General features: G+C 46.5%; 6 protein-coding genes across 6 annotated transcripts; 5 read left to right on the forward strand and 1 right to left on the reverse strand.

The window, feature by feature from the left end:
* Positions 1-524: 524 nt before the first annotated feature.
* LOC104584344 (elongation of fatty acids protein 3-like) lies at positions 525-2,602 on the forward strand. The gene has a single exon (XM_010238667.3). It carries the CDS (start codon positions 575-577, stop codon positions 1,430-1,432), a length of 858 nt encoding a protein of 285 aa, XP_010236969.1. The 5' UTR covers positions 525-574; the 3' UTR covers positions 1,433-2,602.
* Positions 2,603-4,560: 1,958 nt separating this feature from the next.
* On the reverse strand, positions 4,561-7,614 carry LOC100825359. Its single transcript, XM_003579043.4, has 3 exons — positions 7,304-7,614; positions 6,107-6,780; positions 4,561-5,509 (listed from the first exon to the last, which is right to left on the reverse strand). Exons 2-3 carry the CDS (start codon positions 6,719-6,721, stop codon positions 4,856-4,858), a joined length of 1,269 nt encoding a protein of 422 aa, XP_003579091.1. The 5' UTR covers positions 6,722-6,780; positions 7,304-7,614; the 3' UTR covers positions 4,561-4,855.
* A 2,181-nt stretch (positions 7,615-9,795) lies between these two features.
* On the forward strand, positions 9,796-11,099 carry LOC100832884. The gene has a single exon (XM_010238668.3). It carries the CDS (start codon positions 10,340-10,342, stop codon positions 10,751-10,753), a length of 414 nt encoding a protein of 137 aa, XP_010236970.1. The 5' UTR covers positions 9,796-10,339; the 3' UTR covers positions 10,754-11,099.
* Positions 11,100-14,056: 2,957 nt separating this feature from the next.
* On the forward strand, positions 14,057-18,790 carry LOC100825666 (ankyrin repeat domain-containing protein 50). Its single transcript, XM_003579044.2, has 12 exons — positions 14,057-14,275; positions 14,386-14,457; positions 14,674-14,850; positions 15,015-15,149; positions 15,850-15,989; positions 16,265-16,354; positions 16,465-16,581; positions 16,999-17,151; positions 17,362-17,463; positions 17,940-18,110; positions 18,211-18,290; positions 18,450-18,790. The coding sequence occupies exons 1-12, from the start codon at positions 14,221-14,223 to the stop codon at positions 18,514-18,516; spliced, it is 1,359 nt and encodes a 452-aa protein (XP_003579092.1). The 5' UTR covers positions 14,057-14,220; the 3' UTR covers positions 18,517-18,790.
* A 774-nt stretch (positions 18,791-19,564) lies between these two features.
* Positions 19,565-21,926, forward strand: LOC100837506 (U3 small nucleolar RNA-associated protein 5). The gene is made up of 6 exons (XM_003575779.3): positions 19,565-19,754; positions 19,875-20,101; positions 20,859-20,941; positions 21,189-21,300; positions 21,389-21,463; positions 21,551-21,926. Exons 1-6 carry the CDS (start codon positions 19,685-19,687, stop codon positions 21,701-21,703), a joined length of 720 nt encoding a protein of 239 aa, XP_003575827.1. The 5' UTR covers positions 19,565-19,684; the 3' UTR covers positions 21,704-21,926.
* A 133-nt stretch (positions 21,927-22,059) lies between these two features.
* LOC104584345 lies at positions 22,060-22,873 on the forward strand. The gene has a single exon (XM_010238670.3). The coding sequence runs from the start codon at positions 22,205-22,207 to the stop codon at positions 22,604-22,606; it is 402 nt and encodes a 133-aa protein (XP_010236972.1). The 5' UTR covers positions 22,060-22,204; the 3' UTR covers positions 22,607-22,873.
* Positions 22,874-24,780: the final 1,907 nt, after the last annotated feature.

Genomic DNA, 24,780 nt, shown 5'->3' on the forward strand with positions numbered 1-24,780 from the left:
ACTCAAACCCTCATCCTTTTAAATAGAATACTCGATCGTCTTACACTACGCGAGAACACTACGCGAGAATCGGAAGAAATCTTCCATGTCCTATGAATAATAACAATGAAGATGTTTTAGATAATTGTGTATGATAATTCACTTTAGTGCTTGGTACGTCGTACGACGCTACAACGAAATTATCACTGATACGGCAACACGGAACCGCCGCTCCTCACTTGCTAGTATAGTAGCATGTACTCAAACCACCGCTCCACCGATGTTATGTGTTTCCATCATGTCACATGCTGACACGTGTTTCTCGAACCGACTTGGTAGCGCGACAAGTATGCCGACAACGCCAAAAAAAATATGTATAAATAAATATCCAATTTTGATAGCCGGTACAGGGGCCTGTCCAGCCCGAACCCGAAGAGACCGGGCCGGGCGGGCCGCCCATTGACCAGGTCCAAAAAAAAAAGTGTGACCGACAAAGGAAGGAAGGAAGGCCAAGAGGCAGTGGCGGTGTCCATATATATTTGGCGTCTCCTTCCCCAAATCCCTTTCCACCATTCGCCCCCAACAGCCTCCACCAATGGCGGCCCTCGTCGGCGGCGGTGGCTCCGCGGCCTACTGGCTGGCCGAGCACCCGGCGATCGTGGGCTTCCGGTGGAGCCCCACGGGCCTCTGGTTCTCTACCTGGCCCTTCCTCCTCGCCTTCCTCGCCTCCTACGTCTCCCTCTCCCTCTCCCTCGACGCCCTCCTCCGCCTCCGCCGCCGCCGCCGCGATCCCCTCCCCCTCGGCCCGCTCCCCTCCGCTCACGCCCTCCTCACCGCCGCCGTCTCCTCCCTCATCTTCACCGGCACCCTCCTCTCCGCCGCCGCCGAGATTCGCGACACCCGCTGGTCATGGCGCGGCCGCTCGCCCAGCACGCCCCTCCGCTGGCTCCTCTGTTTTCCCCCGGGAACCCGCTCCTCCGGCCGCGTCTTCTTCTGGTCCTACGCCTACTACCTCTCCCGCTACCTCCACGCCGCCAGGGGCCTCTTCGCCGTGCTCCGCCGCCGCCGGGGCGCCGCCGCCAGGGTCTTCGCCCACGCCGCTTCCGTCGCCATGGCCTTCCTCTGGCTCGAGTTCTCCCAGTCCTTCCAGGTGCTCGCCATCCTGGCCTCCACGCTGGCGCACGCCGTCGCCTTCGGCTCACGCCCCATGGGCGCCGCCGCCGCGCCGCGCGTCGCGCTCGCCTGCCAGGTGGCCCTGCTGGGGTGCAACCTCGTGTGCCACGCCGGCGTCGTCTGGATGCACTTCGGCGGCGCCGTCGCCGGCGGGTGCAGCGGCATCGGCGCCTGGGTCTTCAACACCGTGCTCAACGCCGCCTTGCTCTGGGTCTTTTTGCATTGCTACGGCAAGCGCGGCGTCTGCGACGACGACGGCGGCGGCAACAAGGAGCTTTGATTTGATTTGATTTGATTTCACGGAGGCGGCGGGCGGCGGATTCGGCCGGAGCTGAGAGAGGTGACCCCTGACCACCCATCCCCAATGAAAAAAAGAAAGAAAAAGAAAACATCTTGTAATATATACTCCACATATAGTATTATATATGAATTTTGTACATATAGGCTCATGGAATTGGCATGGTCTCATCATCTATCCTCCCAATGAATGAAATGAGGAGGAGATCACAATTTTATATTTACAGAAATTGCTCGATTGATCGATGTGCTTAGACTGTATCTTCTTGTGCAATTGCCATACAATTCTTCTTTTGGGGATGGCTTCTGCAGAAAAAGCTTGATCTTTTACGGGTGCCATCTGAGATGGATTCAGAAGAAGCTTGATGGGCATCACCATCATGCGATTAGTATTCTCTGTCAGTTACAACCATCTTGACACAGAACCCAACTGGTGGTGTACCTAATGATAGATGATAAACAGAGACGTGCGAGCGCACAATTCAGCTTGTTTATGGACACCTCCTGATGTCCTGAATCTGCAACAGCCTTGCACCCATGCCATACCGTTTCTTCTTGTCTCGGCTCCGGCTAACTGTCTCTTCCGCCGTGTGCCAACTCTGAGAAGAAGAGTACTACTCGAGTAGCATACCTTGTTGTTGTTTTTGTCTTGTTTCGACTAGTTGTGCAGTGCAGTGCCGGGTGCAGACAGAAGCATAACAAAAAACGGCCGTGTTGTGCAGTTGTTAGCACGAAAGAAGCCAATGAATAGTGCAGTGTTTGTGTGTGCACTGGGAGAAGACAACGAGGCATGGGGAATTGGGGACAGGGATGGAGAAGTGCAGTGCACAAAAGCCATGGAGGGAGGAATCTGCCTGCCTGCCTGCCTGCCTTGGTTTCTGGTTAAGCTCTCTCAAGCTCCAGTGTCCAAGGACACTCACATGCTGCCCCTCTCTGCATCAGATTATCAGAAATTGCTTGCTGCATGTGATCGTGAAACACCAGAAGCCAAAGCCAAAACCAAGACCAAAACGGGAGGTGGTGTCCATGCTCTCTGCATCTGTTAATTTTCTCTCTCTGCAGAGAGTAGAAGCAGGAAAGGAGTTTCCATGGACATTTTCCTTGTTTTCCGGTTCTGTAAAGCTTGGATACATCAACTTTCTATGTTCATTCTTGTTCTCCAATCCTTAAGAGGCCATAGAACAACAAAGAACCGGTAACAGTAACTGAACATCATGCTGTGGTGAGCTGCTGATGCGGTTGCCTGAACTCAAACGTCTGGACCTGTGTCTGAGTGTACACGACGTATGCTTATCTTGTAAAGTAGATAGAGGCGTGGCAACCGTGTTGCGTTGTAAGTAGACAGAGCAGGTGTCAGGCGTGGCAACCGTGTTGCAGGTGCTTCATTATCAAGGAACCATCGACCGACAGACAGAGAGGGAAGGGAAGAGTGAAGCTTCTCGTTTCTGTTCAAACACACCGTCCTCCAGGGCGTGCTTCTTTGTCTTGCATTGAATTTGTTTGATTTGATTTGACTGTTGGCCGGACCGGCCAGGCCAAGGCTGATAGATGATTTGGGACACTCCACTCAAAATTTGAAGTTCATTTATTCTCAAATTTCAATTCGGTAATTCAAAATTTAACAAGATTACTCTACACACCTGTTCAGTACAGTACAGGAATGTACACACCTGTCGCCGGTCCAAGAAATTGAGCCTGGAAAATAGCAAAAAAAAAAGAGAGGAGAGAATGGGAACATAGAATGGAGGTTAGAGTTTCCGTGATGATCTTCGAAGGGCAAAAGGGGAAATAAGGAATGGAATGACAGACCATTTTGTAGGACGGATTTTTGGGCCGACGAAGAAGAGTTAGTGCAAAATCAGGCCTAAATTTAGCACCAGATGCAGTTTGCCGGTGCTATTAGCGTTTTTCTCCGTTTAGCGCAAAAGCATCATAGTTGTAGGCTTGTAGAAAATTTGTTTATCGTTAACAAGTTTGGGCCAAAATAGCTGGAAACTTGCGACCAGGTCGGGCAGGGTCGGTGTGAAGAGATCATGTTCATGGACCCGTGGACCGGAGAGTGTTGGACACAAATTTGCCTATAAATCTCCATATTTTTTGGCCCGGCCCAGTAGCCCAATAGTACAACGCAAAATCAGGTCCTCTGCCTCGATGGATTCATCTTGTCAAGTTCTTGCCATGCCATATTGTTATTGCCATAGTGCAGGCCCCAATTTGGTATCTTGGAGTCGAAAATAACGAGCCCCGATTTGTCGACAAAACTGCCATTGCGAGGCTACTTCAGCAACCATGCTTCCACAAAATCAGACAAAAAAAAATTACTTCAGTTTGGCAAAGAGATGAAGAGCCACCGTCAGTTATATAAGAGCATCTTCAGTAGGACTTCTAAACAGGACCCCTATCCTGTTTTTAGGGGCCGAGACCAAAAAAAATGTTGTCAACAGAGTCCCTATTCAAGCCCATAAAATAGGAAGGCCCTAGAGTGCCCCCTCAAGCCACCATACTCTATCCATGCCACGTCAACATCTCCATGCACAAAGCATCTCCTCACCGGCCGACGTACCGTTCCCGGCCGGCCCATCAACGCCGTCGGCCCTGGCAAGCCTCTTCTTTCTTCCGCCGCCCCTGAGGCCTTTGCTCGTCGCCGATACGACCCCGAGCCGCCGCCGGTCCGCCTCATCGCTCCCGTCCGCTTCCACGCCTCCCTCCTCGCTCCTGCGTGTCACCGTTCTGCTGCTGCCCCGTGACCAGCCGCCGCCGCCCTACACCACCCCGCGCCCCGTCGCCCCGCGCCTACGTCCGTGGCCCCGTGCTCCGCCGCCCCCACGCCCTGGCTGCCCCGCGCCCACCTTACCTAGTAGCAGGTGGCAGCCATGGTTGAGAAAGAGAAGCCTCGTTGAGGTGGAGAATTTCGGTGGAGAAGAAGGAATAAAAAAAAGAAAAAAGGAAAATGTCTGCCAATGACAAGTGGCGTGTCATAAAAAAAAATGGGCTACCGTTGAAGTTGGTTGATTTTCTTTTGGATCCTAAAATTTGAAGGGAGCCCTTAAAGACTGTGCAGGGAACTTCTTTTAAGGGCTGCTGCTGAAGATGGTCTAAGGAACCACCGTCAAATCAAATTCCCTTGTTACATTCAGTTAGTTTGCTCAAATCTGTCGAGCATCCAACCAACCAACCAACAAACCAACCAAGGCCAAGAACAAAAAAAATACTCTACAACGCTGTAAAATAATTTCATCCTCTTTCTGAATTTGACATTTTCCTCTCTCCCTGTCTCCTGATCAGTAATGTATGTTTGTATGCATGTATAACAGGCCGCCCTATACATAATAAGCTAGATCAGCATCTAATCAATTAATTACTCCATGGACTCAGCTTAATTAACCACCAGCTATCATCTCCTAGCTCAGTACCCGAGCAGCTCGGGCGAGAGCCGGAGCAGCGGCGGCAGGGCGCTGGGCGCGAACTTCCTCGCAAACAGGAAGCAGACCTCCGCCGGCTGCCCGTTGTACATACAGCTCTCCTTCTTCTTCTTCTTCTTCCCCGTCAAGCCCTCCAAGAACGCCGCCCCGACATCCGCCGCCCCGAACGTCGCCGGGTGCGCGCCGCCGCGGGACCAATCGACCCAGGTCACCGTCCGGTTCGCGATCCCGCGGGGCGCCACCGCGGAGAGCACGGTGGGGAGGTAGTGCTCGTCGACGTAGCAGGGCGGGCGGCAGAGGCGGCGGAATTTCGGGTAGTAGGCCCCGTCGGAGACGAAGAAGACGGCCAGGTCGCGGCGGAGCGTGAACCACTGCGCGCCCTTGCGCCATTGGGAGGAGGCGATGTCGGGGGCCAGGGCGGCCGGGTAGCGGCCCCGGCCGTGCGGGCCTGGGTCGTCGAAGGCGCCCACGAAGCTGTGGCGGGAACGGGTCAGGTAATGGTGGATCGCCGGGAATGGGTGCAGCGGGATGCAGGATTCTGAGAGGAGGACGAAGTGGGCGTTGGTGATGTCGAGCAAAGCGTTTGCGAGGAGACGCTGCTCCGCGTCCACGATGCTCGGATCCCCCCACCGCGCCGCCTGCAATCCATAAGGAATTTAGGATTCGTCAGAAATTTTAGAATTCAGAACTTTTCAGAAGATGCAAAATCTCTCTTCAGAAGTTCATATGAAATATGTACTGCTCTACTTCAAAACCGCGCCAACCTGTATGGAACGGGGAGTAAATTCTTGCCAAAATTCAAAAAAATTGGTGGCTTGCATTTGGGATTCAGAATCTGGGCAAAGGATGGGGAATCTCTGTTTGCAGAATCCACCATAAGTATGTATACATTTTTTTGCTGGAATTCAGAATTTTTATTGGGGAAAATTGCATTTGGGATTCAGGTTGTCAAGGAAAAGAAGATTCTGGGAAATTTGCTTTGTCTTTGCTCCGTGTCGCATTTTGACAAGGAAGCACTTGTCATTATCATCGTCGTTTGTCAGGTGTCGTTCGAGCCAGGGCGTACAAGACCGTGGGACGAACGTCGTCGATTCTGACCGTCTGATTTCTGTTATCCGACGGCTGGGCTTCGTTCAGCCTTCTGACCAGGCCGAAACATCCAAATGGAAGAAGAAAGAAGCGAACTTTGATCACAAAAGCTAAGATATGCCGCGACGTGGCGTGCCGTGCCGTACCTTGCTGGGCACCTGGCGGCGGTGGAACGGCGACGACGGCGGGAAGTCCAGGCGGTAGCCCGGCGTGGCGTGGACGTAAACGGAGAACAGCTCCCTGCCGGCGCCGGAGAAGAACCGCTCCCAGAGCGGCGCCAGCGGGAGCGGGCCGCGGGTGAGGAACATGAAGGCCACCTTCGGCTTCGGCTTGTGCGGCCATGGAGGCGGATACCGGCGGGGCTCGAAGGACGCGGCCCACAGCAGTTCCTCGTCGCTCATGTTGTGCCACGCGCTCCTCGCCGCCGGCCGCGCCCACCACCGCTCGGGCGAGTCGTCCGAGTCCTGGTCGTGCCGCGCGCTGCACGGAGGCGGAATCCCGGCGTCGGGGACGGAGAGCCGCCGCGGGAGGCGGTAGTAGTAGCTGGACGCGGCGGCGGCGCCATAGCCGCCGCCGCCGCCGCCAAGGACGAGGAGCAGGAACAGGCCCGTGGCGAGCACGGCGAAGAGGAGCGCCGGCCTGACGAGCTTCCCGGGGAAGCTCCTTGGCGCCGGCGGCCTGAGCGAGTAGATGCCGCCGCCGCCGTCCTTGGCGCCGCCATTGCTGTCCGCCAGTAGCACCACTCCTCCTCCTTGCTGCATGCTGCTCAGCTGAACAACACTTTCAGAGTCCAGGCGCTGGTAGATGATCCTGCTGCAGGCTGCAAAGAGATTTTGCGGTGAGACAAATTTGGCCGGGGAATCGTGGAGAAGCTAAAACAGGCAGGGGAATCAATCAATCAATCAAATTGATCACGAGAGGCTTAATTTGGAATGGCAGAGCAAACGCTAGCGGCTATTACTGAATCAAAAGCGGTTTTCTGACAAATCGGTCGCATGGGAGGAATAAAAGGCAAGAACGTAGTAGTCTGAATTTAGATTGCAGGAGAATTCCAGAGGAAAAGCAGTAAAATCAACCAATCGATTGATCGATCGATCAGTAACGCCCATACAGGAACAGGCCAACAGGGGATTCCTTGCTTTGGGAGGGAGGCATCATCAGGCAAAGCAAGAAGGGGTTAATTAACTGACGCATAAAGGCCACCGGATTCGCTAATCAAGCTCCTGATTTACCCCATGCCCAAGAACAGCAAACCGATCGCCGGAGCAGGCAGTATCCCAATCAAATCAGAGGGCATCAATTAACCAGGACACGAACGAAGAACAGGTACAGTATATTCAGACCTTGTTCCTGGATTTGGGGCCAGACGCAGATAGATGATGATCCAAAGTTGCAGCAAGCCGAAATTGGAGGCGATGAGAAGGAATGGAGGATTTGTAGCTGCTCGATCTCTTCCAGCAGAAGAAGAAGAATACGACGAGGAAGAGAAGAGCTATATAGCTTTGCACTGAAGAAGAACCTTGGCCTGTACTAGTACTACCACTTGGATGAGTTCAGACTTTCTTTTCAGACTTGGGAACCCCCACAGATTTCCCACCTCCAGCATTTACGTTTTGCCATTCCAAATCTTTTCATTTATTTGGCACACTACTATTATTAATTTATCACATTCATTTTTTCTAATATTTTGATACGTCTGAAATTTAATTTGTTTTCATTAAATATCTCGACGACATGGTCTCTTGGATCGACCCTCTGTAATATTTGTGAGATTGCATGAGAAGCCGAGGTGCCAAACGCCAAACAGAAGAGGAACTATACAAAAGGCAGACGCTTCCAGAGCTTCAGTTATCAGTTTTTTGGTTTTCAGGTGTCACAAAGCCTGATTTTGTTGCTGTTCTTCTCAGTGATGGGCCCTCACAGTGCAGATTAGAGACAGAGACAGCCAGATCCATCGTCCATTTTCTGGAGAGATCACGGGGTGCAGATGTCAAAGGCAAAGTGCGTGCAGAACTGATAATGATGGAGAATAAAGGCTTGATTTCGCTAAATAAATTCTCAACTTCTTTTTATAAGCAAGATAGGAATAGGATACACTTGCTAATCTTTCCCAGAACGGCTGTGCCTGACGAAATCATATCCAAGCTTATACGAAACACGTTGCGTATACAGCAGCAGCTATACTGTATCCGTCCGTGTGTACGTGTATACGGCGCGTGTGTTTGTTGAATGAATGAATGGATCAATGTAAGGAATCTTCCTGAAGATTTTTAAAGATGTAGTCAGCAAAGCGCTGACAATTATTCCATGTCTAGAACAAATGAGCAGTACAAACTACACAAAACAAACACGTGCGAGATATAGTAGATAATATGACTGAGATCGGCTATAGCCATGTAGCAAAACAGTATATTGGAACAGTACGTACGGACCTTGGGTCCTTGGCGTATGTATGGATTTTCCACAGAAAAATCCAAGGACGATCGACCCCAAAGCTCATATGGATATCGATATGATCCCCCGTACTTTGACCACTGATCAGTTCATAGTAGCACTGCTAAATACGTACACATGTTAAGGGCTTATTTTCGTGGAAAATCAAACGTGGTAGAACATGACATCGACTCGGATTTTTTCTTGGGTGAAAAATATGTGTTAGCGATGATGAAAGATTGTTTTCTTCGAAGTTTGACCACGAAACTATTGTCCATACAAGGCCCATGTACAGCGTCATAGATCTAGTGATACGTATTTGATACAGAAAATCCTAGGCGTGAGTAAAATTAATCGACATTTATAACTATAAATTAGTCCTTTTAAAAAAAATAGTTTCATAACAAAAATCTACTAACATCTATAACTTTAAATAAGTTTTATTAAATCCGTCGTGAAATATATCTTCAACATCTATAACTCTAAATTGGTTATATTAAATGTATTGTGATATATATATATATATATATATATATATATATATATACCTTCAACATTTTTTGATAAAATATATACCTTCAACATTTATAACTCTAAGTTAATTTCATTATATCTGACATGATATATATCTTCATATTATACTTTTTTATACCAACATCTACAAATTCTAAATTATTTTTTATTAAATCCGGCGTGATATTTATCTTCATATATAGATCCTATTCCGTGCAAAGTGTGCAAACTCTAAATTTCTACAAAAATGTCTTATGTTGCAAGTCTTATGCTCTTTAAGCGTGCAAAATTTTAAGCTGAAAATCAAAAATAAAATATGCAAATAAATAGTGTAAAACCGTCGAGACCACAACTCATGCTGAATTTGTTTTGTTTTTAGATGCCAGCAAAGCGATTTATTGGGCTACAACTATCCGCAAATCTTTTCAAAGGCGTGTTCGATAAGCCTGGAATTATTGATTGGGCCATATGTGTCTTGTTGGCCTGGCCCGTTATGCACCGGCTAATTAAGGCCCAGCCAGCTCTGTTTTTTTCTCATACCCTCAGAAAAAAGAGGTCAACATTTTTTTTTCCTTCATCATATTGTTTTTTGACGGGCCTGTACCGCCTTTTCAATTAGAAGAAGAGAACGCTGGAGTCAAACATTCAAATCGGCATGTCGAGGAGGCTTGACTGTCAGAAGGAGGTGGACGCCCGCCGACGACTTCACTGATCTTCTTTCTAGCCTCTGCTTAATGAATTGGTTGACATTCGAAATGGAATACGAAATGATTATAATCCTATGCTATGATTGATCAATTTACTAGTAACACTTGGAGTGCGCAAAAATAAAATAACCAGGCGGCAGACGTCAAAGATTCGCAGAGACGCGAGCTAGCGTGGGTGTCAATTTCAGGGAAGCTGATGGTACTATAGTTTTGCTTTGATTTGATTATTAAGACCTCGTTGGTTGCAGATAGGAACAAGAAGGGGTTCCTTTGTGGTTGGGATGGAGACGAGAGGGGGCGATGACGATGCAATGGCTGGATAAGCCATGGGTGATGCATCCAAGGTCCAGGTGGTGCTCGATGCATCCAAGAAGCCACGGCGAGAGCGAGCCAGAGATCTGCCGTTGTTGGTGGCGGCGGTCGGTTTAATTAGGAGCGGCGCCGCCGCGATTGACCGCCCGCCTCAAATTCCGTTCCACGTGTGGCCTGCCCCAAGCCGCCACCATGACCACCTTCTTCTTCCAACACTTCTTCTAGATGCATCTCCACTGTCGCCACCCCCTACCCTTCCCCTATAAATACTCTTCTATTTGCCTCAGCTCCTTTGCTCTGCTTCCTCTGTTTCTCGTCTTACCTTCTTCCTCCTCAAAGACTTCGCCTTTGCGCGCGCGAGAGATATACTCTAGTGGAAATTACTCAGTTACAGAGCTCAGATTAATTTGAGCAATGGACCACCAGCTGCTGCATCACGGCGGGGAATCGACAGCGGCGATGAGCCGGAGGCCGGTGGCGGCGGAGGCGGCGCTGAGGGCCGTGCAGAAGCCGCCCGCCAAGCCCTGGCGCGCCGCTGCTTCCTCCTCTTCGTCTTCCCCGGCGCCGGCGCCGCCCAGGGTGTACCGCGTCGAGCCCAGGGAGTTCCGGGACCTCGTGCAGCGCCTCACCGGCGCGCCAAGGCATCCCCAAGCTCAGCCGCCCATGGTGCCGGCGCCGATGCCGCAGCCGGTCGCCCTGCGCTCCGCTCCCGGCGGCGGCGCCGGCGAGGAGGCCCAGGTGTTCGCGGCGGCGCCATGGTGCTCGTTTCCCATGCCCGGGTCGTCAGGGCTCGACGTGGCCCACCATGGCAACGGCGCGCTCATATAGCCCCGCCGCCCGCCGCCGGTGTAGATCTCAGGGGAGCTGCTCTGCTTTGTAATTAAAGGCACTTTTTTTTTTAATCTGCCGGAGTATTTAGGATTGCAGGCAGCCAACGTTTTAGTGACATGGGGGCAAAACTGCAAACATACTCCAATACAACACTCCTTCTCTCTTGTAATTTAGCCGTTTGAAGGAAAAATATATATGTTGATTTAGGTCCTCGCACTAGTCTTATGCAATTTAGTGTATCAACAGAACAGGATGTAATTATATACTCCGTAAGAGAGTCTGCCATAGTGCCATGAACAAATTTGACACCTGCTAATCAAGTAATCAATCAGTAGAGTCTGTACAGAGTGGAATTTGATCAGGACTGCTGTATAGGATTGTTCTCTTCTGTGTAGAGGTATTGTTTCGTGGCCTTGTGAACTTCTCCAAACAAATTACCATGCTAGTAAAAAGTGTTCTTGTTTAAAAAGGCGCCTAAAAATATGCTATTTTAGCCGTTCGAAGGAAAAATATATATGTTGATTTAGGTCCTCGCATTAGTCTTATGCAATTTTTGCCATGTCACGTAAGGGCACCGCACCGACGATGCTATTAGATGTCTCACGAAACTCCCACGCGTCGGATTGCATCTGCCGCTTCTCTTTTGTTTCGGCTAGCTAGCCATCCGACGTGTTCTTTCCTTCTTTACTTGCCACTCCAGCGGTGGAACGGTCAGGACATTAGACCTGAATTTGGTGTGTTAATTGCCAACTATGTACGCTATGTTTTCCCGACTCCTTGTCCACCTCGTTGGTGGAGATCTCGTCAATGTCGTTGAGGAGGACGGGGAATCGCTTGGTCGTTACTCTTTCGGAATGGTCACCTAGTTTTCTCTACGTGTTTTGCAGGTCTCAAATGCCACATTTTGTTTTGAGGGAAGGTCGCAAATGCCACATGGATGGCGTAGCTATAAGGTAGACAGGTTGGGCCTTCGGGATTTCACCACGGGCCATATATCATAGGAGAAAAGCCCTAGTTTAGCCCAAATCCATACGATGGCCCATCCTTGCCTTGATCGACATCACCTCTATGAACAAATTGTTCGTTTGATTTGGTGAGAGTACGAGAATATCACATGGTAAGAACATCTACAGTAGTTGTTGGTAAAATTTGTCATGTGAAGTACTTAAGACATGAAGAAAAATAATAAAATATGAGAAATAACTAAATTTTTTACAGTAGTGTACTCCCTCCTTCCCATTTTAGAACTCAAAGATGGAACGAGAGAGAGAGCAAAGCTTATACTCTCTCCCTTTCATATTAAGTGACTCAAATTTGTCCAAATATGAATGTATGTATGTTTAAAAAGCATATAGATACATATAATAGAAATTCACTTAGGGCCTCTTTGATTCGGAGGATAGGAAAAATACAGGAATATGAAAGCCGTAGGATTGCAATGTCATGGCTATTCGAAACCTGCAGGATTGTGGTTAGACCAATGTTTGTTTGATTGAGCACAGGAAAAACAAAGGAATTTGAAAAAGAGGTTGGAGTGGATGGAAAAATTCCTATGAAATGTAGTGCAATCAAATCCTTAGGAAATTTTTTCATGGGATTCAATCCTATAAATCAAACAACTCATATAAAAAAAGATTCTAAGGATTCAAATCCTCCAAAATCCCTATGAAAATCCTTTGAATAAAAGGAGCCCAAAGCAAGTACTATATCATCTCTCTATTGGAAACTTGGTAAAATAGATGCTGACGTGCAAATTTTTAGAGATGCTCTAACATGGTCTTGCATGGCGGCTTGAGAGGACTGACTGACATATACGACCGACCCGCCTGTACGTACGTGTGGGCCGGTTCAGACAGTGAAGTGTTTGAATATGGTGTGTCGCATGTATACAAAGTCTGGTCACTTTAGCAAATAGGGGTGTAGCAGCCACATCGATCCTAGCTATAGACAATAGGCGTCGAATTTCCATGTAGGTAACGTCGTCGTCCCATGCATGGTTGCCGGTCAACAAACTCGACCATCCTCTTATGGAGAAGGAACAGAATTGTTGACCATAAATATATCTTGTCCCTAAAGTATGTACGTACAAGTACAAATACATTTTCTCCGAGGGATGCAACACAAATACACGATGAATTCAATGCGTATGCTTTCGTACACCGCCATTTCATGATTCATACTCTGGAAACTAAAGATCGCCTCTCGTTGGTGATAAATGTCGCCCATGTTGATACATGTTATGGTCGGACCGTCGAGTATCAAGGAAAAAGATCAAAATCACGAAAAAATATAATACATGAACTATGTACGACGAAGCATGGATTTGATACCAACTTAATCACCAAGAACCTTGCCGATGACGCTAATATCTATGCGCCTCCCTTTAGCTTCACGCGGTTCAGACCATTTACATCTTCCAAAAAAAAACATTTATGGGTTCGTGTAGATGTAAACTTTTTTTAACCAACCGTCTAGCCGTAACTTTCTTGCCGAAGTTCCCCACTGGAACTGTAATGCTAGAACAAATCAGCCGTTCATCTGAATTGTTGTTAAGGCCTTGTTTTTTTTTCTAAAATGCACCGGTGCATCATCCCTTTTCATTTTTCCTTGTTGGTAGCCCAAAGCAAAGTGGCTTGTGATAGGCCGATAATAGAAAACGAACACTAGATTTCTCATTACGGGCCTGCGTCCATATGGGCTACTAAGTTAGTTTCAGTTGTTGAACGGGCGCTCTAAAAAAAGTTGTTTAACGGGCCATCAATCATCTTTAAGGTTATTGCAGACTAATCTATTCTCTCCGATCCATATTATGTCGGAATTTTACATGTATTTAGACGTCTTTTTGACATAGGTACATCCATATTCGAAAAAATTTGAGACAATTAATATGAACTGGAGAAAGTAAAAAAGAAACTAAAATAGAAAATGGAGATGCGGGGATCGAACCCAGTGCCTCTCGCATGCAAAGTGAGCGCTCTACCATTTGAGCTACATCCGCTTTTGCTATAATACTTAACCACCGTTTTAATTTCTCATTACAATTTTAAAGACATCCACACTCTCTCTGCCTCTCTCTAATATTATCAGGGCATACATAACCTCTATATGCTTTATTAGTTGCGAAAAATCGAATCTTGAAATTCAAACAAATTCAAACGGTGGCACCCAAAGGCTTCTCTACCGGAGAGTCAAAAAAAAAAAGGCAAGCCGGGTCTTGGGGCTGGCATGTCAGAGCGGATGGGACGCGTGTCGACCTCCCATTGCTTCTTCCTCTGCCAAGCAGCAGAGCAGAGCGCCCCCCACTACCATCTCGTCCCTTCTCTTCCCGCCTTTGTCTCCCTTCTGCTGCCGCTTCGAGCTCTCCGCTTCTCCATCTTCTTCCACAGTTCACACACTTCCCTCTGCTCCTCGGAGAAACCCTAGCCACCGCCACCACCCGCCGACGCCGGAGCGCCGGAGCGACCATGATGGGCATCGAGTTCCCGCTGCCCCACGTGTTCGAGCAGCTTCACGGCAAAGGTAATTAACGTCGCGAGAGCAGCCCCTCTCTGTCGTGCGTCCAAACCCCTCTTCTTCCTCCGCCATCCAGTGCTACTGATGATCGATCCATCCATGGTTTGTCTGCGCAGCCGAGGACAACTGGCCCCCGGAGGCGTCCTTCCTCGTGGCCGCCTACCGCGGCAACGTCCGCCGCCTCAAGGGTAATTAACGCCAACACCATCTCACTCCATCGCGGTCGAGAGAAAAAGTTGCCCTTTTTGGTTCGCTTCCCCGCAGGTCTTTGTTCTTGGAGGTCGATCGGGGCCAATTTGGGCCCTTTGTGCTTTCGTTCTTCTTCGTGATTTCTGCACAGGCATGCCTTTCTCGTCTTGGTGTGTACTACGAGTCTCAAGTGCTCCTCCATATAATAACCGCAGAGATCGCGAGGAGCCTGGACGACCGCGGGAGGAGGGGGGTCGAGGCAACGGTGGCCACCACCAGCTACCGCGGCCTGAACGCGCTCCACGCTGCCGGCGGCGGCGGCAACCTCGCCGTCTACCGCTACCTGGTCGAGGTGGTCAAGATGGACGTCAACATGTGGGACGCATCCGCAGGTAACTACTAACTGATGACTAATGTCGTCCTCCCCCTTCAATTCCTCCTCCATCTTCTCCGTAGACAGCTTAATTTCCTTCAATTTAACCGGGGGGTTAATCAAGCATGATTAATTATGAGGTGCTCTGCTTTGTATGGCTAATTTTGTACGATATACTACTAGCTAAGAAGACGCCCCTGGAGCATGCCGTGTCCGGTGGGAACCTGCCTGCCGTGAGGTACCTTCTTGATCATGGTGCTGATCTCCACATGGAAGGGGATGAAAACGTTACTGCTCTTCATAGAGCTGCAAAAAAAGGTACTACAAGCTACAAATTTGGGGAGGAAATAATGGCATTGTTACATTTTAATTGGTTGTCTTCTGGATCTTTTTCTTTTTTTTGGAGGAAATAATCTGTTTTTTTTTTCACTAGTTGCATTGATTGATTGTTATGCTGTCTGTGGTGTGTCCTTAGGATCTTATCATGATTATTACTTTGTGTACCATCAGAATTTCTGCTTGTACTTATGTCCTAGGATTTTTTTACATAATTGCGTTCGCTTCCTGTAGAATTCTCTTTGAGAAACATTATGTCTGGGAGCCTGTAGAATTTGCAGATAAATTTGGACACTAGTAACCGGTTGCGCTGTTTGTGCTCTTTCTGTAAGTGGTGACAACTTTGCTATAGACCAAATCATAGCCTAATGTATGCACTTAAAATGTCCATCAGCCTGTTCATATCGATTATCCCGAGAAAATGTTAAACATATCGCACACATGCCCAAAAATGCTACTTATCCTAGCTATTGAAACTTATTCACATGAAATTTTTCTAGACTTTGAAACATGTTCAGCCACAAATGCTACCTTGTGCTATTTTATCATAGCTATTGAAACTTGTTCATGACAACCTTTTGTTGCCCCTACATTTTCTTCAATTGTAAAACTGCATTTGGTTGGCCAAAGATGGTTTGTTCCTATGTTATTGTGACATTCAGTTTTCCATATGCTTTACCAGGGAAGTCCGTAATAGTGAGATTTCTGCTTTCTAGAGGAGCTCACGTTGATGGCAATTCAGAATCAGGGACACCACTGCATTTTGCTGCTCTTAAAGGACATGAGAGTACTGTGGAGGTTTTGTTGGAGCACCATGCAAACGTACTGTGCTTATACCTTTTTTTTTCTGTTAATGCAGCATGACTTAGCTTATGTTATATCTCAATATCTGTATATTCTCATTTCTAGCAGCTGTTGGTGTGTGAGCTAGTCCACGCTATCGGTAATCAGCAGTCCACACATCAACAGATAGCTGCTAAATAGTAGTTTGGGCCATGGAACTATTATATTTACATGCTATGGTCTAAAAGATTTCTCTCAGGGAAGTGTCATTGTTTTGGCATGAAAGTGTTTCTAATAGTTCTTGTTTATTCCAGCCCAACAAGGTTGTTCCTTCTTATCTAGTGACACCTCTAGAAGCTGCACTAATAGCTGCTTCCACACCTTGTGTGAAGCTATTGGTTCAGGTATGGAATTATCTGCTAATCTGCGTTACTTCTCTAATTAACTACTGATGATACGTTTGGTCATATATGTACTGACCATCTATCTTGTATTTTACATATACATTTGGTAGGCAGGAGCTAATGTGAATGATGCTAATAATTATCTGGCAAAAGCTGCAACCGAAGGCTTAACTGAAGCTATCAAGTGCTTGTTGGAGGCTGGTGCAAACCCAAATTGTCCTGATGAGGTAACCTTCCCTCTTGTTTTTCACAACACCATTGTGAGGTGCTTAACTTTGTAGCAACAAGAGTCTTGGTACTAACAATATGCGACACTGGTGTGGCATGATTGTACTAGCATAACATCGTGTAGTTTCTGAAAAAAGGCGGTACAAGTCTATATGAAAAGGGAACTATCTTTGCTTATCTTAAGGGTTAAGGCCTTGATGGTACCAAATTAAAATAGGTTCATGATAGAAACAAGAAGTACGAGCTGCATTCTAGACTTTGGTGAGCATAGTAATTCTCCGTTCTATTTGTGGTGGTAATACATCATTTTGTGATGTCCCTTTGGTGAGCATAGTAATTCTCAGATTAGCAAGGAATCATCCTCTTTATTTTTATCTTCAGAACTGCTCTGTAAGCTGTCTTCTTTTGCTTGACAGTGTGGTCGGCGACCAATAGAGTTAGCTGCTGTGTATGGTAGAAGGGAAGACGTTGAGCTTCTATTTGCTTTCACCTCCCCAATTCCAAATGTGTCAGACTGGACTGTTGATGGGATAATTAATCATGCCAAACTGGAGAGAATACAGCTAAAGGTATGTTATTAGCAGAAACAAATGCTGATTCCCGAACAGTAATGTCCCACTCCCTTCCTTATGCAATTTTTTAGCAACTCTGTTAATTGAAAAAAAAAAAGTGTCTGTTACCCTCCTTAACTTTAGCACAAATCCTCTGCCACTTATTATATTATTGCTGCACACATCATAATTTTGAATGTATGACTAAAGTTAGTGTAAGTTGCTCAGGATGATGCTGTTTTTAAGAAGAAGACGTCTGACTTGAAACAACAAGGGGATGAAGCATTTGATAGGCAGGATTACACAAATGCATCATTGTTCTACACAGAGGTACATTATTGTGTAACTTGTGTCCATCTACCATTTAGAAAATTAATCTGTTGATTGACTAGTATCATCATCTCTTTGGATGTAGCTTAATCTTTGAAGTATGAACTGCAAAATCAGCAAATATCCTGTTTTACAGGACAAGTACTATAGAACTTGCAATGCAAAAAATGCTATGGAGTTCCTGTACTCTTGCACAGGCCTTAGATAACTGTAGGATAGAACACTGCTATGTTGAGTAGCGATTTTAATGATTCAGTAGGAAGTTGAGGGACTATTCATCTGGGTTCATGTGTCTTCCATTATCATACTTGATGGGAAAGTGATGCTCCATTTGCAGTTTCCTTTTCGTTTGAAGGAATCTGGAATTTTATTATAAACACAATTTTACCTTATAGTAGAACATAACAAATTTTAGCAGCATTTCTCCAATGGAATGTGGCAGCAACAGTATGTTGAAACTGTTTTGTTCGTCGCAGGCACTGAGGGTTGATCCTTCTGACTGTCAAATGCTCGTGAAAAGGAGTCGTTGCTGGCTTCGCTTAGGCGATGGACAAAAGGCCTTAGAAGATGCAACCATATGCAAAAGATCGTGGCGGGGCTCGGCGGAGGCACACCATTGCCGGGCAGAAGCTCTGGTGCTGCTAAAGGTGCACAAGCGATATCACGATCATTTGCATTTCGCTGCTGGTCTTTATTTTCATCTGTCGTCTCATTAGCCTGTCGGCACACTTAAAACTGTACCCTCAGGAGTATGAGAAAGCCTGCGAGGAGCTGTCAAGCGGTCTGGAGCTAGACCCCGAAAACGATGAGATGGACAAATTGTTCTGGTGAGTGATCCACCATTCTCTACCGTTAATTACTTTCCTCCAAGTGACAGAAATGCATATATGTACGAAGTACTACGGATAGATCATAAGGATAATTAGTAATTACCTTATTATTCGAGCCGATTATTATGTTTGATGTCCTGATCGACTCGCTTACAGGGAGGCCATGGAATTGAAGCAGAAGAAAGTGATGCCTGCACAAGTCAGCAACACCGCGGAAACCTGAAGATCTTTCTTTTCTGTGTTTCCGGAATGGCTTAAATTATGCTATCAGACAGGTTTTGGAACAAGTAGCTGGCTGTCATTTTTGTAGTAGCAGATGTTAAACTTTGATACAATGGCTCGTGGTGCCATCTTGGTGGGAGCCTAGGACTAGAATCAGCAGTTGGTTACTGGCAGTTTTTTTTAGCATGTCTGTTTGTTTTCTGGGTGACTTTGGTGCATGCTAAAACAATTCCACTGTCACTTTGGATGATGATGGATTAAACTTGGCTCCTGGGAGAGATGAAATATCTTGTTTGGAGTGATGAATTTTCTGCTAAAATGTTTGGCATAGCGCAGATAGCGGTGATATGCATGTTTTCAGGGCTGTCAGGAGAGCGTTTACAATCACAAATGCTTGGAATTAATTTAATTTGCACGGAGTCGTCGTATCGTCCATCCAGATTGACAAAAAGAAAAAAAAAGACATTGATATTCTTGCTGCTCTGCTTTATTTCCCTCAATTTCCTCAAATGAAAGAAATATCATATTTTCTAAGTAGTTAAACATTCAACTAGACTAAATTTTTTCTCATAGTACTTGACTAAAGTAAGCGGGCGAGCGGCGGGAATCGAACCCGTATCTTCTCCTTGGCAAGGAGATGGTTTACCATTGAACTACACTCGCTACGGAATATATTTTATAGCGTATATCCACTTGGGTCGACCGTCTATGTCTGGGTCGACCGAAGAAGAAGAATAAAATCCATTAGAATATAATTTTTTTGAAATTCTTAAGTTAAGTAATAAAAAATAGAGAAATAATTGAACGGGAAAAAAAGGTCCATCTTTTTAGATAAGAGAGTCAGGCCAATTTTTAGGGCATTCGGTTTTTTAATTTCTGAGAACAGGGGAATTCTTTTTTTTTAGGGAAGGAAGGTATTTGTTTTTCGGTTTGTTTTTTTAATCCCGTGAATTCTTCTTGAGCAAATTTAATCCTGTGAAATAAAAACGTAAAAAAAAAACATGGGCTGGGCTGGGCCAAAGCTCAGCTTAGCTCTTTAGCCCAGCAGCGCGACGCTTCTTCCACCCAGAGTCTTCCTTCTCCCCCCGGCTCCGCCGCCGCTTTCGCTCTTCTTCTCTTCCTCCATCCCTCAGCCGCCGCCGCCTCCTCCCCTCGCCACCAACCGGAAGATGCTGGCCACGGATCAATCGCGGTCGCGCCGCCGCCGGCGTCCTGCCGAGGACGCTCCCCTCCCATCAGGTAACAAACAACCCGTCCATCCATCCCCCAACGCCTTCTGCTTCCTAGTAGCTCTGTGGTGACCAACTGGCCGACTCGTCAGCTTCTCTCTGATGATCATCTTTCTTCATTGTCGTCTAGACACCGTTAATCCGGAGTACAATCTCGACGAGCCGACCATGGAGGAAAAGCTCGCGGCTCTGAATCTGCCCGCCGAGACGGCAGGCGGCGCTGCGGAGGAGAAGTCTGTCTCCGCGGCGATGGCGGTGCCCCCCAGCGCGGATTCAGTCCACGTCTTGCTCAAGCAAGCTCTGACGGCTGATGACCGCGCCTCGCTGCTGAGTTGCCTCAACAACAGAGATGACAAGGTCTGATTTTCCTTTTTAGTTTCACTTTTTTTTTAATTCTGTGTAGGTGATTTTTGTGTAATGCCTTGATATCTATGAATGCAAAGGTTACAGTTTTGTTCATGGGATGCAATGTTGCAAATTTGCTGTACCCCGTCATTGGGCTCACTCAAGCTTTGTCACATCTGCATCACACAATTTAAAGTCCATATGTTCTGTTCGGTGTTCAACATGGTCATTATTTCTTAGTCAGGGAGGTATGTTTTTGCCCTGATTAGAAATTCTCGTAGAATTTGGCAACTTGAAAAGAGCTTCCGGCAAGCATTATCTGTAGACTGTAGTTCTGCTGTTTTCGTTTTCTGAAGTTGTTTCGAGACTCCACTCGTTAGAGCTGTTTTATGCATGCAGCACGTGGGTTCTTGTAAGTTTGGAGCTTAACTGACAAATGTTGTTTCGTTTCGGATGAAATGGAACTGGGCGAAAAGCCTTTTATCTAATTTTTTTTTGTCATGGCCAATTGCACTTGCTTTAGTCAAACATTCAGAAAGATAATTAGTTCAAGCTTCGGCTCGATCAGATTTCGTGCTGATTAAGTGAGAGTGATCTATGTCCAGACTCCAGCACTGTTCTTTGCTTAACCAATTACTCACCTATTTGCACTGAAAGCTGTTAGATACTATGTACTACTAACATTCTGGAATTCTTTCTGTCATTGATTCTTGATGCAATGAGGTCATCAAATCTGATAGTTTGAAATTCAATGTTGGCTCACATCCAGGTCATCAGGAAGTCAATATCGCTTCTTTCTCCAGCAGATGCCATGAAGCTTCTCAAGTCCTTGATATTGCTAATGCAATCTAGGTAGGGCAGTGCTTTTAGAGTTCTTTTTTTCTTTTCAAGTCAGCACAGAAACTGTGGCATGTTATGTGGTGCAAGTTGGTCGACATGAAAACAGAAAGCTTCAATTCATTTTGTTTGCCTACATGCTTGACTAGGTTACCATGGTTTAGCCAAAGTCTCAAAAAATGTTTCTGCACGTCATGTTTTGACATACAAGTCTCATATAGTCATAACTGATTCTTTTGGCTCTTGTTTTTCGCGTCGGCAGGGGTTCAGTAATGGTTTGTCTGCTCCCATGGCTACAAGCTTTGCTTAGTCGACACATGAGCAGCATAGTATCCCAGGAATCTTCTCTGCTGCTGCTAAACTCACTCTATCATGTGAGTGTTTATATCAAATTTCAACTGTTGTGATACGATATTAAGTACTTTTGGACAACAATGTTAATCGGTGCATCTATTTTTTCAGCTGATCGATGCAAGGACGTCGACCTTCGCATCAGCCCTTGAAGTTTCCACGTGTCTAGATTACCATTTCAGCGAGGTAAGTTCCCAACAACCGGAAAGCCAGACCACTCTCAGCATTGCCAACCGCGTAATTCATGTCTGTGTGTGTGTGTGTGTATTCCAGATCTGCGATGACGAACCTGGCGAAGAAGAGGAAACCGCGCCGATTGTGTACGAGGACAAGGACACTGATGAGGAAGAGTCTGAAGTCGACGACGCCATGGAAACCGATGACAAGGAGACTGACGAGGAAGAATCTGAAGTCGATGACATGTGAACCGAAGAAGATCACTTTTGGTGCCTTAAGTTCTAGTAGCTGCTGTACTGTCATGATGATGAACAATTGAAACTGACAACGAGAGTGGAAATTTTGTGGTTTCCTGATTGTATATCAGTATCTTTCAAGACTCACATTCTTGTCCCTCCATTGTAATCATATTTGCTACGTGTTGTCGGATTCATCCTTCATATGGTGGGTGCCATCAAGCCATTTTAGGTTACATTTTCTGTCATCAATTGTTTTATGGTGGATAGATTCTTCCCAAAAATCATTTCCGCTATGTAGGTATAATTTAACCCTCATAATTCGGTGAAGATGCCAGCCACAAGAAAGAATAACAATACAGTGATCGAATTAACCTTTAGCCTCTGGTTGGCGCCAGGAATAGCACCATCTCTCGCAGTCACCCACTCACTGGTACTCCATATAATGGCGCGCAATCAAAGAATCCATTAAGCTAGGACAGGAAAAATCACACTAAGCTAGCTTAGCTACGATATGCCACCCCACGCCGGCTCTACGCCGCGCTTCGGCTGCGGCCGCGGAGAGCAGCAGAGCACGCGGCAGGTCTATCAGGCTCCGGCGCCGGCCGCCGCCGGATTCGGGCAGAAGCAGGGGTGCGGGCGGCGCGCGGCGGGGCTCGTCGGCGGCGGGATCGCGGCCGCCTTCTTCGCGTCGCTGGAGCGGTGCGCCTGCGTCGACCTCCGCACCACCGGCGACGACTGCGACTGCGACTGCGAGGCTGCCGCCGCGCCGCTGCTGACGAAGACTCTCGACGACGGCGCAGCCCGTGCTGCCACCGCGAAGACGAAGAGCAGCACCAAGAGATCTACTTCCGCCGCCGGCGCCCGGAAGGGCAGGAGGGGCGGCTTTGTTGGGTGCTGCGATAACCTGCGTTAATCAACTTCAGCTTGGCTGGTTTATTGCCCTGGCTAATTTCCTGTTTCATGGACGTCTGTTCTTCATTGTGCTTATTGTATGGCTCCATCTTTCACTTGAGCTTGGCAGCTGGTTTACTACTTCCTACTAGCTCCTCTGTTCATCGTTTGGATAATTAATCAAGCGGCACGCGATCGACCACCTGTAAAACCAGTTTTCCTCAATGCTCTGCCCATCTCTGATCTCTGTGTTTGTTTCATCAAATTGAGATTTCCTTGATGTTTCTCACAATACATATGCATGTTCGAGAGAGGCTTTTCTGCTCCAGTAATCGTAGCCATCCGAAGAACTTGCAGCCGTCCGTCCGATGGTTTGAGCTGACGACAGCAGGTGACTCTGCTGATGGAGTCAAACGGCGTCCCCGTTAGCACAGTACATGGCTAGGGAAATCTTACTGTTCGATCGGCAAAAACTGCAGTTTGTGTGCATGTATGCAACAGTTATATTATACGATTAGCTTTCAGATGCTGTTCGTGTGCAGGAAACCAGACGATATCCCTCCGATCCTAAATTTGTTGTCGAAATATTACATGTATTTAGACACTTTTAAGAATAGATACATTCATATCTGGGACAAATTTGAGCCAAAAATTTAGAATCGGAGTGGGTACATTGTTTTGCCGACAAACACAAAACATTGGTTCCTCTCTCAAAAAATATGTGTTTTCTCTCTCTATATATATATTCATTTTCTCTCAAGAATATGTGTTTTCGTTCTATGTTTCTCTCTCTATATATATATCCAGTCTCCCCAAAGAATATATGTTTTCTAACTATATATATTCATTCTCTCTGAAGAATATATGTTTTCTCTCTGTACTCTCAAAAAAATATATTTCACAATTGATCTAATGATCCTAATTTGATAACGTAGATGTTGATATTTTGAAACGGAGCGACAACATACTAAAGATATACGTATGTATATGCCTCCCTACTCCTAGCAATATGATGGGATCGGACACAGGAAAAACATCGTGCAAGAAATAACACCTGATGGTACATATGATGGGATCGGTACAGTGGAAGCACTATTCAGCCACTGCTCCCAAGCAAGGAGTGTACGAACGCGTTATCAAGACTACCGCTGCCGTTTCGTGCACTCACGCCCGATGAACGTCTGAGATAACTGGAGCAGAGTGCTCGTGAGTAGTTTCAGCTTTTCCATGCATGTTTATATATAAAAAAGAAGATACGTCCTACTCTAGATGTCGCGCGCTCCTGATGAAGCCCTGATCGTGGAGGAATTTGTTCCAACTTTCCTCCTCTTCTTTTTTTTCTGTAATAATGGATTATACTCTGATTCTCAGCATATATACTCCCGAGTAAATGGATGCTGCTCCTTGTCTTTACCGGCTCCGGTCCAACATATCGTAACGCTGCCACGTGGCATTCACTACACCTGCTTTGACGATATAGCAATTATGTTTTAATAAAATTGCAATTATATTAAATTTCTATGATATATCAGTGAAATTGCAAGTTGCTATTTCTAGGGACCATACACCAATTCAGCCTTGTCAAGGGCCCACAAGAGTACAAGACAGAGCCTCGATCTACTGTCAATTTCCTTAAGCCATCTTCTTTTTCTGCACTGCCATGTGCATGTGCCTCTCGGCTCTTTTGTTCTCTCTTTCTATGATTCAGTTGAGCTTTTTGATCGATTTAAAGAGTTGATTGCTAACACCTAAGCTACATGCATCAATGATCTCCCACGGCCTCTGCTCTGCTCCACACATCTAAGCACCTTAGCCTGCAAGAAAAATCAATACATATAGCTTCAATTCCATCTCTAAGCTAGCTAGCTTATTAGTTACTCCATCTGTCCGCAAAAGACCGTATGTACCCGTATTAACAATTGGGCACTTCCGCTATAAAAAAATATACACTCCTATGGAGTAATCAAACATTTCAAGCTGTTCAAGTCTTCTGTGATTTTTCTTTCGCAAACTATAAAAAAACATCCATTTCGAAATAAATTGAAATCATGGGGCTTCTGCCATGCGTACTACAAAAGCTGACCCATGCAAATATATGGACAAAGTCATCAAGCTAAGACAGTGAAGGATGGCGAAAAGATGCATGAAAGAAGATGCATGCATGCTACCTATAGAAAACTAACTGTTGCTTGTTAG

Source organism: Brachypodium distachyon, chromosome 4 (assembly GCF_000005505.3).
Source record: "Brachypodium distachyon strain Bd21 chromosome 4, Brachypodium_distachyon_v3.0, whole genome shotgun sequence".
Taxonomy (NCBI): domain Eukaryota; kingdom Viridiplantae; phylum Streptophyta; class Magnoliopsida; order Poales; family Poaceae; genus Brachypodium; species Brachypodium distachyon.